Source organism: Leguminivora glycinivorella, chromosome 7 (assembly GCF_023078275.1).
Source record: "Leguminivora glycinivorella isolate SPB_JAAS2020 chromosome 7, LegGlyc_1.1, whole genome shotgun sequence".
NCBI classification, from domain to species: domain Eukaryota; kingdom Metazoa; phylum Arthropoda; class Insecta; order Lepidoptera; family Tortricidae; genus Leguminivora; species Leguminivora glycinivorella.
In genome coordinates this window covers 947,789-962,622 of record NC_062977.1, presented here as the reverse complement: position 1 = coordinate 962,622, position 14,834 = coordinate 947,789, and the positions used below count along the sequence as shown (strand labels likewise).

Below are 14,834 nucleotides of genomic sequence, written 5' to 3'. Positions count from 1 at the left end.
TGTACCTACTATAAAACTACGACGATTAATTGTCATACTTAACCACATCTGCTCAATATTTGCAACGGGGTGGGTAGATAGGCGCGCGCGAACACCGCGTTTGATGTAAAAGCTTACCCCACCGCCGCGCCCTCCGCGCATCGCAGTAGGTCGCGGGCTGTTGAGAAATTTATATCCAGGAACCGCCGGCGCACGTTTTTCTTGGCCATGTCCTATCCACGATTCGTTGATTGCGACTATGTCTGCGTCATATTTATTCATCGCAATTAAAAAGTCGTCGTGTCCGGTTGCAAGGGACCCCGCGTTAAAGAGACCTAATTTTAAGAAACATGTTTTATTAGTGCCCGTCACTAGTTATACCATGTAATATCTGGTTAGTAAAGCGATACAATAGCGCACAACGCGGTAGTATAACCTCAAATACTGGTTCAATATTAGCTATCAGTGTTATCATATGTACGTGGATGTGGTAATAAGTGTGTCTCAGGCAGTTAAAAGTGATGTATAGTGCATAAAATATGGCATAAAGTGTGTTATAACGGGTGAATACTGTGACAAAAGCATTTAAATGTGTGTGTAGATCCATGGTGGTTGTTATCAGTGACGCATTCAACAAACAAGTTTAAAATAAGCAAATTGTTACACATACAAGATTCAAGGTTATTCAATCTATTTATATGTTCAAAATATATTAAAAATAATAAAAATTGTGCGTCGGAAAACAATTCAAAATCAATCGTGTAACTATAGTGTACGTTATTAAGTGTAAATTCTAAAACATACTTTTTAGACATGAGATCAAATATCGAGTGTCCCAAAAACACGGCTTAAATCTAGTTCTGTTTGTATACGATATCGCGGAGTTTCCGAACCTGGATGTTGGCGCACGTAAATCCTACCATCGCGGGTCCATACATATCGCCAACCGTAGTGTTCTTTTAGCTGCCTCGCCTTCTGGAACAGTTTTCGGTTGAAGGAAGTCAGGCGCTCGTTAACATAGAAGCGGCAGTTAAAATTCTTCATGCCATTATGTTCACTGTACAGTGCTCAGTGGGGCAATTTTGACAGGCAGGCAATTTCAACTAAGTAATCGTTTTTTTTCGTGTTTTACATTTTTTGTCTCTATAGACTCTACATATACTCTATAGTCTCCACTAACCAATCTACGCCCTGTTTTTATTGAATTCCGTTAACTTTAAGACAAGGTTCTTTAGGTTAAATACAATTAATTTCTCTAAGAAACTAGCGTCCTAACTCTTACGGTTACCGAATTATTAAAAAAAAAATTACTGAACATGTGTGTGGCATCCCTTAACACTACCTAATATTATTTGTTTTGACATGTGCCGTCAAACAATGTAATGATTAAGGTCCTCTCACACTAATTAATCCATTTATTATGTATGAAAACGCAAAAAAGATTTTTTTTCGAATTTAACAAAATCGATACACAGGGTGGTGGTTCCCGATGATGAACATAATTGCGTGTCAAATTTAACGTAAAACAAAAAAAACACGGTGTGTAGTGCCAGCAAGAAAATAATCTGCATGAACATTTTATTTGAAAAAACTATTTTTGTAAAAGTTACTTAGTAATAATAAAGTCGTACCCTTTTTAGGGTTCCGTAGTCAACTATATAGGAACCCTTATAGTTTCGCCATGTCTGTCTGTCCGTCCGTCCGTCCGTCCGCGGATAATCTCAGTAACCGTAAGCACTAGAAAGCTGAAATTTGGTACCAATATGTATATCAATCACGCCAACAAAGTGCAAAAATAAAAAATGGGAAAAAATGTTTTATTAGGGTACCCCCCCCCCCCCCCCTACATGCAAAGTGGGGGCAGATATTTTTTTTCATTCCAACCCCAACGTGTGATATATTGTTGGATAGGTATTTAAAAATGAATAAGGGTTTACTAAAATCGTTTTTTGATAATATTAATAGTTTCGGAAATAATCGCTCTTAAAGGAAAAAAAGTGCGTCCCCCCCCCCTCTAACTTTTGAACCATATGTTTAAAAAATATGAAAAAAATCACCAAAGTAGAACTTTGTAAAGACTTTCTAGGAAAATTGTTTTGAACTTGATAGGTTCAGTAGTTTTTGAGAAAAATACGAAAAACTACGGAACCCTACACTGAGCGTGGCCCGACACGCTCTTGGCCGGTTTTTTATCCATCCTTCCAACTCAATTTAAAATAGTCCGATCTGGCTCGGGCATACCTTAGGTCATTAAAATCATACGATTAGAGTACCTATTACTTAGGAGGCACTCCGCCGGTAAGTGAGATAAAATTTAATTTCGCATTTGATACGGTGTGACAGCAAAATGGGGCCGTATATTAAGGGTCACGTGTAGGGAACCCTATTTAGAATATATTTTTTTATTTATTTTATTTTTCTTTTTATTTATGATTGTACTTTATTTTAGTATTAGGAATTGTAATAGGTATTGTAACATGAATTGTAGTAGTATTTTATTTTACATTTTTTAACCGCCGCCTTAAATCTCTCAAGGAAGGAAGGTTTTTCAATTCGTCTGTATGTTTTTTTTTTATGTTTGTTCCACGATATCTCCGTCGTTGTTGGACCGATTTTGATTTTTTTTTATTGAATGGATTGAATGTATATGGATACAGGTTGATGCTACGAGTATTAGTGAATATTTTACATATGGTAGTTATTTCTCAACCTTAGGTTTGGCGTAACCTTTAATATAAACATAACAATTTAAAAACTAGTAAAGTTAGGAAAAGCATAATTTTAGGAAATTAACTTGTGTCCGAATAAGATGAAAAAAAACAACTTTATTCCTGCCTTTACCAAAAAAATATCAAAGTGTTAGCCACTAAGACAAAGGTCTGATTTGGTATCCATCGATTTTCAATAATTCCGGCGCCTGCAAAAATCCTTGGAGCCGTTTATGGGCGGATTAATGGTGGGGTAATTAACGGACGCTGACAGGAGGGACAGAGAGGGATGGCAGACAAGGACAGCTAGCGAGATTACAACGCGTTTTACCGTTGACCCGATTAGCAGTTTCATAATCACATAAGAGAAACGTGCAGACAGATCGCTTGATGGTAAGCGATTTCCATTTCCTGATTATAATTGTTAGAGGCAAAGAGGATCGACAGTATACAGAATTGCTGTCGAAGAGAAATTTGTAGTCACAGTGCAGATACTGCCATCTCTCGACACGGATTAAACTTTTGGACCTCCATTTTGACAATTTGACCCATATTGTAAACTTGATATGCCCATATTGTAGGTAAACTTGAAGTCGAGAATCAACCAAAGGTGCGCCATATTTAAACGACCGTGAATTTTTCTTGATGGTTCCGAGGTTCGTTTTTGTTTATATACGGTCTACTTTATCTGTCTATATGGAGTTAGTCTTTGGTCATAGGTATGGAAAGTGCGTTGTATGCCCTTAAGATAGAAGTAAACTCAACATAGATACGTCAAATATTACGTTATATGTCAAATATTGGACCATAATACCATACGCATCGGTTAATATGTAGTTGTAGCAAAACGACAGCCTGTTATGATTAGCACATAATGGGTAAGCAGCTTAAATATATATATTGGCAATGGCATGACCAAAAACAGGCATCAAGAAATAATAGTTCGGTACCTAATTAAAACAAAGTCAGGACTAAAACTGTGAAGTCTGAAAGTCGAAATGTTCCCTGAAGTATAGTGAGAATTTAAGCAACTTATAGTGAGAATTTAGGTAACTTATCACTTAATCAACAAAATAGCTAACTGTAATAGACAATATTATACCTATAATAACATATAGTTTTATATTATGCCCATTTAAACATTATTTCAAGTATATTCTCTTGTTTAAATAATAAATTGCATGTTGCGGGAATGTTCTGCGAACATTCTCAAGAATGTTTCCGCTTTTTGGGAATGTTCTGCAATTTCTACATTACTAGGTAAGCTACCAAAACACAAAATTCCCATTAAGTTTTACTAATGTCACTGTACAAAAATGTACCAAAATAAATTAAATTAAAAACATCAATTTGGTCGTGAAATGGCATTTGAAAAATAACCGATAGATAGAGCGTCGCCGGCGCGATAAGAGATATTAAATTTTTCCCCTCTTTCGGCTCTTATCTGCGGTACTGTTACAAATGGCTACCGACCACTCGCCTCTGATAAAAAATCAGTGTAAATCCGTTTTACATATCTAGGTAAGGTAGGTAATAAAAAAAAGTGACCGAGTCTAACGATGACTGAGGCGAGAATCGAACCCTAGATCCTGATCTAGACTACTAGATCCTGGTCACTGTCTGGCCACTTAAAATATAACCTACCTATATTGTCAAAGACACATAATGGAAACTTTTAAAGGTAGCAAACATGCACTATAAATGTGTGACGAGTACCGCAGTGGCTTTGTATGCGACTGGCCGAGAGGTGTTGATGTTAGGAGATTAGCCTCTAAAACCTTTTGAAGTTAAGTAAGTGTATTTCGTATTGCACTACTTTAGGACAGATTAAAATTTAGAAAAAATCCCCAACCGCGACCTAGTGAACCGATTTTCATGAAACATGGCTAAGAACACTCCTGACTAACTCAGCTTTCAGACAAAAAAAACTAAATCAAAATCGGTTCATCCGTTCGAGAGCTACAATGCCACAGACAGACACAACACACACAGACAGACAGACAGACAGACAGACAGACAGACAGACAGACAGACAGAAATACACACAGACAGACACGTCAAACTTATAACACCCCTTCGTTTTTGCGTCATAAATAGGTAATATAGGACATTCTTACACTGAGTCCCACGGTATATAAGCTCAAGAAGTCTGGTGTTGAGAGTACTCAGACAACGATATATATTAATATTATATACAAATACTCATTATTTTTTTACAAATACAAACAATTTATTTATGAAAACATAATTGTACAGTCACTGCTCTTAAATACATAGAAAACATCCATGACTTAGGAACAAAAATGTTTGTGCTCTTCACACAAATAATTTTCCTTACCAGGATTCGAAGCCAGGACCGCGGCTTAGCAGGCAAGGTCACTACCCGCTAGGCCAGACCGGTCGTCAGCTTGTAATAAATGAGACAAATATTCTGTAAGCGATGGCAGCAGCATCGCTGGTTCATTTTGAGGGAATTATTGCAATCGATACGGCCCAGTTTGTTTTGTATTCGATTTCATGGGAAATTTATAAAATTGCAGCTCATTTTGTCAAGTAAGTTACTTGAGTATTTTGCTTAACTTTACTCAAGCCACAGTATAATAAAGAGTACTATCGTACAGTATAGCGACTCCCGCTCCCCGCTGAAAGTCCTGCTCCCCGCTGAAAGTCCCGCTCACCCGCTCTCGGTTACCTCACAGTTACCGTCTGTCAAAAACGCGAACAGTCGACCTGTCATATCTCACTCATACAAGCATGGTACGCGTTCACCTACACGAGCTTAGAATGTGTGCTAGGAATGCGCTTCTTTCATATATTTGATCGGCAGTGTCCGAGGAGTGCTCAAGCTTTAAGTAGGTACCTAACGTTTATCAATTAAATGACTAATTAACAGTAATGAATCCAATCCTTGTCCTTGAATTTATCTGCCCACTTCATTATTACTTCCGTGACTTTAAAGACTTGTAACTCAATTATTTTCCCCTTATTTGAATGCCATTTTTACGCCTCTACTTTTTTCTATGCCGAATCTTGGAATTAGTTGTCAAAGCGGACCCCAGGTTCTCATGAGCCGTGGCGAATGCCGAGATAACGCAAGGAGGATGACAAGTAGGTATGACATTTTAGGTTTTAGGGTTCCGTAGTCAACTAGGAACCCTTATAGTTTCGCCATGTCTGTCCGTCCATCCGTCCGTCCGCGGATAATCTCAGTGACAGTTAGCACTAGAAAGCTGTGGTGCCAATATGTAAATCAATCACGCCGAAAAAGTGGTAAAATAAAAAGTTGAAAAAAATATTTTATTAGGGTACCCCGTTACACGTAAAATGGGGTGTGTTTTTTTTTTCATTTCAACCCTAACGTGTGATATATTGTTGGATAGGTATTTAAAAACGAATAGAGGTTTACTAAAATCATTTTTGATATTGTTAATATTTTCGGAGATAATCGCACCAAAAGTAAAAAAAAATGTGTCCCCCCTCCCTTCTAACTTTTGAACCATACCTTGATAGGTTGAACAGTTTTTGAAAAAAATACGGAAACCTACGGAACCCTACACTGAGCGTGGCCCGACACGCTCTTGGCCGGTTTTATTAGTAGTATTCTCGACATAGTAACCAGCTATAACATAGTAAATAGAGATTAGGATGATAAAGAATGCTCAAAATTTTTATTTGTTAGAATAATGAACTAGCTTATTTAGATTTTCTACTTAGATTAATCCGGTACCTTTAGTCCTGGAATATCCAAAGGGGAATTAAGAACATTTCACGAACAGACTATGCAGCTAGCCGGATGACCTAGATTCCTAGGTAAGATACAAAAATGGTTGCACAATATACTAGGATTATTAATTACTAGCCAACCCCATTTTAGGGAAGTGGGGGATTAGAAAGAGACAAAATCCATCTCTTCAACTATCTCTTAAAAAATCACTTCAATTCGTCGCTCCGTTTTGCCGTGAAAGACGGACAAACAAACAGACACACCGAGGGTTTACTGGTGAAACCCGATAAGTTGAGCAAACTGGTTTTTAGGGTTCCGTAGTCAACTAGGAACCCTTATAGTTTCGCCATGTCTGTCTGTCCGTCCGTCCGTCCGTCCGTCCGTCCGCGGATAATCTCAGTAACCGTAAGCACTAGAAAGCTGAAATTTGGTACCAATATGTATATCAATCACGCCAACAAAGTGCAAAAATAAAAAATGGAAAAAAATGTTTTATTAGGGTACCCCCCTACATGTAAAGTGGGGGCTGATATTTTTTTCATTCCAACCCCAACGTGTGATATATTGTTGGATAGGTATTTAAAAATGAATAAGGGTTTACTAAGATCGTTTTTTGATAATATTAATATTTTCGGAAATAATCGCTCCTAAAGGAAAAAAAAGTGCGTCCCCCCCCTCTAACTTTTGAACCATATGTTTAAAAAATATGAAAAAAATCACAAAAGTAGAACTTTATAAAAACTTTCTAGGAAAATTGTTTTGAACTTGATAGGTTCAGTAGTTTTTGAGAAAAATACGAAAAACTACGGAACCCTACACTGAGCGTGGCCCGACACGCTCTTGGCCGGTTTTTGAAATTCGAACTATGTGCAATCTCCACAATGTTGTTATTTCAAGGAAAAATTATCTCGATTTATCGGGTTTCACCAGTAAACCCTCGACACACACTTTCCCATTTATAATATTAGTATGGGTGCCCAGTGTAGTGACGGGTTAAGTTCACCAGACCCTTTCCCCCTTGGGTGTCGTTGGAGTCTACTGTGGGTCTTGGGTTAAGTTGTGGCGCGGGCGATGGATTAGAATTATTCACTGCAATATCATGATTTCGTTGTCTTTCAACCCCTTAATTGCTAAGTGTGTCACTAAAACTTGGGCATTTACTCGAAGATTTAGATATTGAAGTATGTAGTTATACGATACAATTAGGGAACAAATCAAATTATTTTATTGAATATTTTTAGATTTTTTCTTTTTTCAAGTAGTCAGACTACTATATATAAATTGAAATAGATATCATACACGAAAGAAAAAACGGCAAGGCCCACTGGTGGTCGAGCCGGAAAACGAACCCGGGTCTTCAGCTTACGCGGCTAACGTCTTTACCACTAGACCACACGCCCGCCACTCCCGGCTCGACCACCAGTGGGCCTTGCCGTTTTTTCTTTCGTGTATGATATCTATTTCAATTTATAGTACGATATTGAAAATTCTGAAATCTTTTATTTTATGTTTTTTAGAAGTCGGTAAAGTCAGCCTACGATAAGTTTGCAACGATTTTGATAGCCCTGCCCCTGTAAGGGTTAAGTAAACGTCATCATTTGATCGAAGTTTGACGTTTAAAATAACAGTTGCACCGGTGAGGGCGGTGAGGCTGTCGAAATTGTTGCAAACTTGTCGTGGGTTGACTTTAAACAGTTCTTCTTTTATGATACATTTTATTATTTAAAACTTATCAAATTACTAACTTTTTCCCGCGGCTTCGCTCACGTTAAATTTCGTAAATTACGGAATGCTCCATACAAACTTCCACCCCCCATTTTAGGGAAGGGGCGAGTTGGGAAGAGACAAATAAGCCTTTGTCACTTTCCGTCATTTCAACTCTACTCCACTTCAAAAATTACGTGAATTCGTAGCTCCGTTTTGCCGTAAAAGACGGACAAACAAATAGACACACACACTCCCATTGAGGTAGGTGAGTTTTTTATTTATATTGTCAAGTTAAGATTTTAGGACACATATGCCTTTAATGTTTTATACTTAAAAATACGGTGTACCTACAGTACCTATAGAAACAATTTAACGACAACTCTGATAGAATTTAGTCTATGTAGGTTCCCAAAATACCTAAAATACCTTTCATATGAACACTTCATACAGAAGGCAACTCCAAAACCTACCTCTTGTATATTACAATATATTTTAACTAGCTGTTTCCCGCGGCTTCGCCAGCGTACTAATCTAATCTTGTTTTCCCGTACAAACTTTGGACCGTTTCACCCCCTTAGGAGATGAATTTTGAAAAATCCTTTCTTAGTGCTCCTCTACACCTTATAAGGAACCTACGTGTCAAATTCGGAATTTCTAGGACCAGTAGTTTCGGCTGTGCGTTGATATGTCAGTCAATCAGTTTGTTCTATTATACTTGTTGTTAACGCGATTGGTAAAATCAATTTAAATCTGAAGTTAAAATAAATCTATAAGTAGTATTGCACAAGATTAAGTACTAGTTCATATGTCAACATTTTCATAGACAACCAGCGCCATCTGTATTGAATCACTGCACTTTTACATCTGTCAAAATATAACTAGCAGTAGTGGACGCTAATTTAATAATGTAAATCACCAAATTGTATTATAAGTATAATTATAATAATTATATTAAGGGTTTTCGACAAAAAGATGACTGTAATATAAATAGGTACTTACGTTGACGAGCGTAAAATTCTTAGGTTCATAGTTGATTTAATTTTGAGTTGAAATTATCAAATTCAAATCACTCACCACTGAAAATTTTGACATTTTGATGTAACTAATCTAATATGATGTAATTTGTTGTACACTTCGAAAAAAAGTGGGGCTACTAGAGGTTTAAATATGATATCATGATTTGTGTATACGTGGAGTGTTTTCAACGTATGTTAGACATGCATCTTCTAGATATAAGTAACCTTGGTCATATTGTATAACTTTTGCAAAATATGGTCTTAGAGTAAAGAAAAAATTTACCCATAGAAAACATCACTATTATATACGTAGCAAAAGTTGGATATGACCTTAGATATTCGTCTATCATAGAATATCTGCACATTGAAAATACACCTTGTATGGATACTGGATAGTTTAGCGATGTGATGTTGAAAGCTATGTATGTGTGTGTTTTGTGTGTGTTGCGGTAGCGTACAAGTGTATGCGTGGTGCGCTACGCGGGCCCGCTACGAGCGCTACGAGCTACGAGGTGCTACGAAAGCTCCAACCTTGCATACAGCCATGGCCATTGACAGTTATTAGGCTATTGTCATGGTCCTTATCCTAAACCTGATCGATATGACAGTCCACTGCATGGCACACTTCACTTCACTCACAAAGGTCCTCGGATAGATATTAACCATCGTTAGGCAAGCGGCGGGGCGCTCGGCGTTACCTCTCTGGCCATCGCGGCATCGCCGGAGGCCGCTGGTGCGGTTCACGCCGCCATCTCCGACCGGGCTCGTGCACTCCGCTACACGCGTGGGCGGGGATCGATGGCGGCCGCGCGCACGCGCCAACGACCGACGCCGAACGCTCACGAACTCGCCCGAGTCTTACCGAGCGCGCGTCGCTAACTCTCCCGACCTCGCATCTCGCTACGCGCTTCTCAACTTAATACAACTTTTTAAACATAACTTCTCACTAGTTTTGCCAAAGTCATACCTTAGTGAGTTTCTAGTGTAAACATACGATGTTGTTGAAGATGTGGCGCCGCTGCACCGCGCCATGGCTCACTGCTGACCCACTTCCCATGCACACTGACCTCCTTAGCAGCGAGGAGCTAGGAATGGGCGAGGATGCGGTAATGCAAGCCTGACATATCCATAGGTGCGCTGAAAGAAACTTATTATATCAGTTAATCATTCTAAGAGGAAAGTGGCGAGGGCTTTTCAAATGACTATCATCGAAAACAGGTTTATTTCAATTATTATGCAAGATGTGTTTTCAAATGTAAAGTTATGGATAGGTATTATTAAATTAAAACGGGACTTAAACGCGTAAAACTTACGTTTTATATTTAACCCGACGTTTCGGACATGACATTACGTCCGTGGTCACGGGTAGACTGGCTGGGAGTTGTATCAACATCTTCTAGCTGTACGAGTTTTTCGAACTACCCGCACTTGATTGTCATCAGTCACTTTTACGCTAGGGTTGCCACTCTGCCTACATACAACACTCACGACATCCGATGGTATGGGACGGGAAGTTTTCTCACGTTTACACTTGCCAATCACTGGATTCCACGAAGATGAAATCCCTTACCCTTCATTTTGATTGAAATTACGATGTTTCCTGATTTCAATCGCTTCACGTACTTTCCTGCTATAGTAAAGACGTTCAGTTGAATTTATGAGTTTAAAGTTGAGTTTATGGATAGGTATTTAATAACTTGTACTTGGTATATATTTGTACCTCGTGCAGATAAGCGCTTTAAATAAGAAAATAAAATAGGTATCCTATAGGACCAGAAGAGTCTTACATTGGCAAATAGGTCAAACTGCATACTGCATTAAACAGAGACCCTACTGTAAAAAAAATCTACATATCTACAAGCCTCACTTTGGCTTGACAGTTGTTAGGCTGATAACGAAGCAATGTAAATAACATGCTTCTTAAATCATGCTGACCTGGCAATCATTAACGCTCTGTGGCGAATGAAATGCAATCTGCTCCGATTTGATACTTTACGGAGAACAATTTGGAATTATTTTTTTACGCAATCTGTAAATATGAACTTACAAAGCCTACTGATGATGATGAGAGAAGGCCTTTTCGCCTCCATGGGCATTTTCAGAATTTGGGTTCCCCAATTGGCGTAAGTAATAATTTGTTTTTGTTATTAACTCCTTTTTGCTGTGTACTTAACACAGCAAAAGGGAGTGTACAAGTTTCTAATGGGGTGGCAACGCGCATGTGACACTGTTTGAGTTGCAGGCGTCCATAGGTTACGGTGTCCGCTTTACATCAGGCGGACCGTATACTTGTTTGCCACCGCCGTAGTATATAAAAAAAAACTTATTTTTAATTTAATTTTAATATAATTTTGACGATTCGAACGAGGTTATAAAATCATACTTGAATAAACGATTTTTTTTAAGTCACTGCTAACTGTTTTTATGTTAATTACATAATTTTTAAGCTATAATCTACATTCAGAATGTGAAAAAAGTAAATTTTTAAACAGATTTTATGCTTAATTGTCGTCACAAAACTGACAGTGAGTTAATTTTTGTTAACAACTTACGATAATTGTGGGGTCCCAAATTCTGAAAATGCCCACATAGGCTAACGTTAGGGATTTCACGCTTTATTCATAGTACAAAACGTTTGGTAAGTATGGCTACATAGTTACAAAAGCCAACCAAATCGTCGTAGCAAGTGCTACGGCTTCTCGTAGGCGTCGTAGCAATCAGCACAAGGGGTGTTATTGCAATCGCTTGCAGCCGGCGTATTATGATTCCAATTTTATCATTTATCCACGTGGATAAAGCATCCGTCACGCTTTGGCAAGTATGCCAGTGTGAGAGTGACAGTTGTCTTATCCACGTGGACAAGTGATAAAATTGGAAGCATGATACGTCGGCTGGGCATGAAATAATTTAGTCCCAATGCAGATCTAAGGATCAGTTACGGGTTTAATGCACTTTGATACGACCTTGAAACTTTTTGCTGTTTCTGCAATCGTGTCAAAACGAGTCGCTTGATTACCTACGACCAAGAGCCTTCTTCTTATATGAATAGTAGTGGTAGTAGTGGGATACAGATTAACTGCTACCCAATATTGGGTATTGCAACTGCAATATGTATGGGAACTGCACTCCTACGTTGCAATTGGGTTCAGTCGATAAGATAGAACAAATGCATAGCGGCTGTCAGCTGCCGGGTACATTGCATTAGCCAGATGCTACGCTCGTGAGACGCTAGATGTGGGGGGGGGGGGCCTTTACGTACCTACATCTTCCACTTTATTAAGTCATAATTAAACTAACAGAGAAAGAGATATGACCTCAGTTTTTGGTGGCCAGTGTGGGCTGTGTGGGTGACGTGTGAACGGGAACGCGGCAGCCGCTAAGCGCGCTCTCGGCTCTAGTGGTCCAAACTCGACTCATTAAGTGTCGACGCTGACGTTTAGGTCAGGGGACTATCGCGGACTCCGAAGTTCTCAAATTGCGGGAATCTTTTTCTTCCACTATGGGTAAGGCGTGATATTAGATCGACATAGAAAGATGCCCATCTATGGGCAAGGTGACTAGCAAATCTTTTGTGCTGCTTGGGAACAGGAACACGGCGGCCGCTAAGCGCGCACTTGGCTCGAGTGGCCCAAACTCGACTCATTAGTGCCGACGCCGACGCTTAGCTCAGACGGGTTTTAGGTGCCCAGACTTCACTGTTGCTTTCTACAGAAGGATACCGGGAGTTGTATGTTAACTTTATATAAAAAATATTATTATAAAAAGCGAGGTTGAATTTATTACATAGGTATGGACTTATACACAGGAATAGTACTTAAACTTTATCAAAACTAGCTATGCAGGCAACATAGATATCTCACGCTGCTCCTCAAAGTTAAAACGCAGTAAGTCTATATGCATTCCATACATACTTAGTACTATTTTCTTTTCATTGACAGACGAAGATACAAGTTTTTTTAATAGTAGTGACGATATCTATACAACGCAAATAAATAGTGCATTGTCAACTCACCATCAAGGACCTTACCCCTTTGCAGTAGAACTACAAATCGTCAGTAAAACGTGTGGACGACGGTAATACTTATTTGGGGGCGTCCATTAATCACGTCATACTCTATAGGGGGAGAGGGGGTCACGGAAAAATCACCAAATATCACCATGGGTAAGGAACATAACATATCACGTATATTTTTTTGTTCCTATGTGCTATACTATTTATTTATTTATTGTAAACATAATTTACAGCATTACAGTCGAAATCAAAGCACTGTACAATTCAGTTTATAGATATTATTAGGTGATTAACAAAAGAAACAAACATATATAAAATACGATCACCTTTCGTCCATCACCTCACAATACCGCAGACACATAATCCTGATAATATCACCAAAGATCACCATTGGGCTAAGTATGCCAAAAACTTATGACGTGATTAATGGACGCTCCCTTTGGCGGCAGGCCAAACTTTAGAATGCAGTTTGTTTTATTCAGTAACTAACTTAGAGGTATTCGGTCTTGGCCCGCGATATTATACAATCAGCAATAAAGTTACATAGATAGGCTTTAGATATGTTATACAAAAATTGCAGCCAAATATAAAACTAAACTAAATCATACTCAGTGTTGTACCACCAGCGAGCACGGTTGCTAGAGCTCAATGAGTGTGTGGTGTAAGGGTCTGCTAAGCGGCATGCGGCTCTGGAGTTTGTATAGGCTAGGTTGACGGCTTACCATCAGGCAGGCCAGACGCGTGTTTGCCACCAACATCGTATTAAATAATAATACCTACTTAGCTGCCTGGATCAGTAAGAGAAAACATTCGGGACATATTAATTAATATAATTACCTATATACAAAATGTCATAATTAAAATGAAGGAATAGAAAAGAGGAATATAATATCAGAAAACAATACTACCAAATCATAACCATAGCTAAGTTTTCACCGTGAGTTGAAAACCAGGTTCCCTGAAAGTTTAGGTTTTAATTAGGTACCTTATTATTTTAATAATGAAAAATACCCACCAATCATTATCCTATCTCTTTGTCATAGTCTGGTAGAAATGCAAATGACTGCGGTTTATTAAGTAGGTAAAGATATTACTGGACTCAATACGCACGATCGACTTTGCGCCTATAATCTCATTCGCGGCAAATCTGTTTATGTGAAGACGTACTAATTAAAACCTAGATAAAGGCTGTGTGCTTTATAAAATAAAGGAAAGCAAAGCATAAGGTAATCCGATTACTGATTTACCTGTACAAAAATTAAGTTTAAATATAGGTAATGAAAATGAAAATGAAATAAATGAAAATGAAATATTTATTTTTCAAGTAGGCATATTACAATGCGCATATGAACGTCAAATACAGCTACGCCGGCTCTAACCCTACGCCTCAGCCTCGAGAAGATTTCAGTCCCCCCTCAGTTGGGAGGGGGGTATCCACTATGGGACCGGCAAGAAACTCGGCGGGCAACTTCTTTTCAAAACATTACATCTTATAATTAACATGCATTAAATAACAAGATACAATTTAACATGCAAAAGTATTCATCAAAGAATATGAACAGACTAGGTACTCTATGGAAATTAATTTCAATAAATTATATTATTGCTTAATAATACGTCGTTCTTCTTCAGAGAAAACATATCAAATTGTCACAGAAGAAAAAGATAATACGAGTATGAATCTCAAT

The 14,834-nt window shown here is 38.3% G+C and overlaps 1 protein-coding gene across 3 annotated transcripts in view; it reads right to left on the bottom strand.

The window, feature by feature from the left end:
• The window catches only part of LOC125228232, a 28,743-nt gene extending 18,832 nt beyond the window's left edge, over window positions 1-9,911 (bottom strand). Inside the window, exon 1 of one of the 3 annotated variants that reach the window (XM_048132724.1) lies at window positions 9,833-9,911. In XM_048132724.1, coding sequence (XP_047988681.1) covers window positions 9,833-9,844 — 12 coding nt within the window. In that variant the 5' untranslated portion in view covers window positions 9,845-9,911. Of the gene's footprint in view, window positions 1-9,665 lie in introns of all 3 variants that reach the window. The other 2 variants (XM_048132723.1, XM_048132725.1) reach the window with 2 other exon arrangements.
• Between the last annotated feature and the right edge of the window lie 4,923 nt (window positions 9,912-14,834).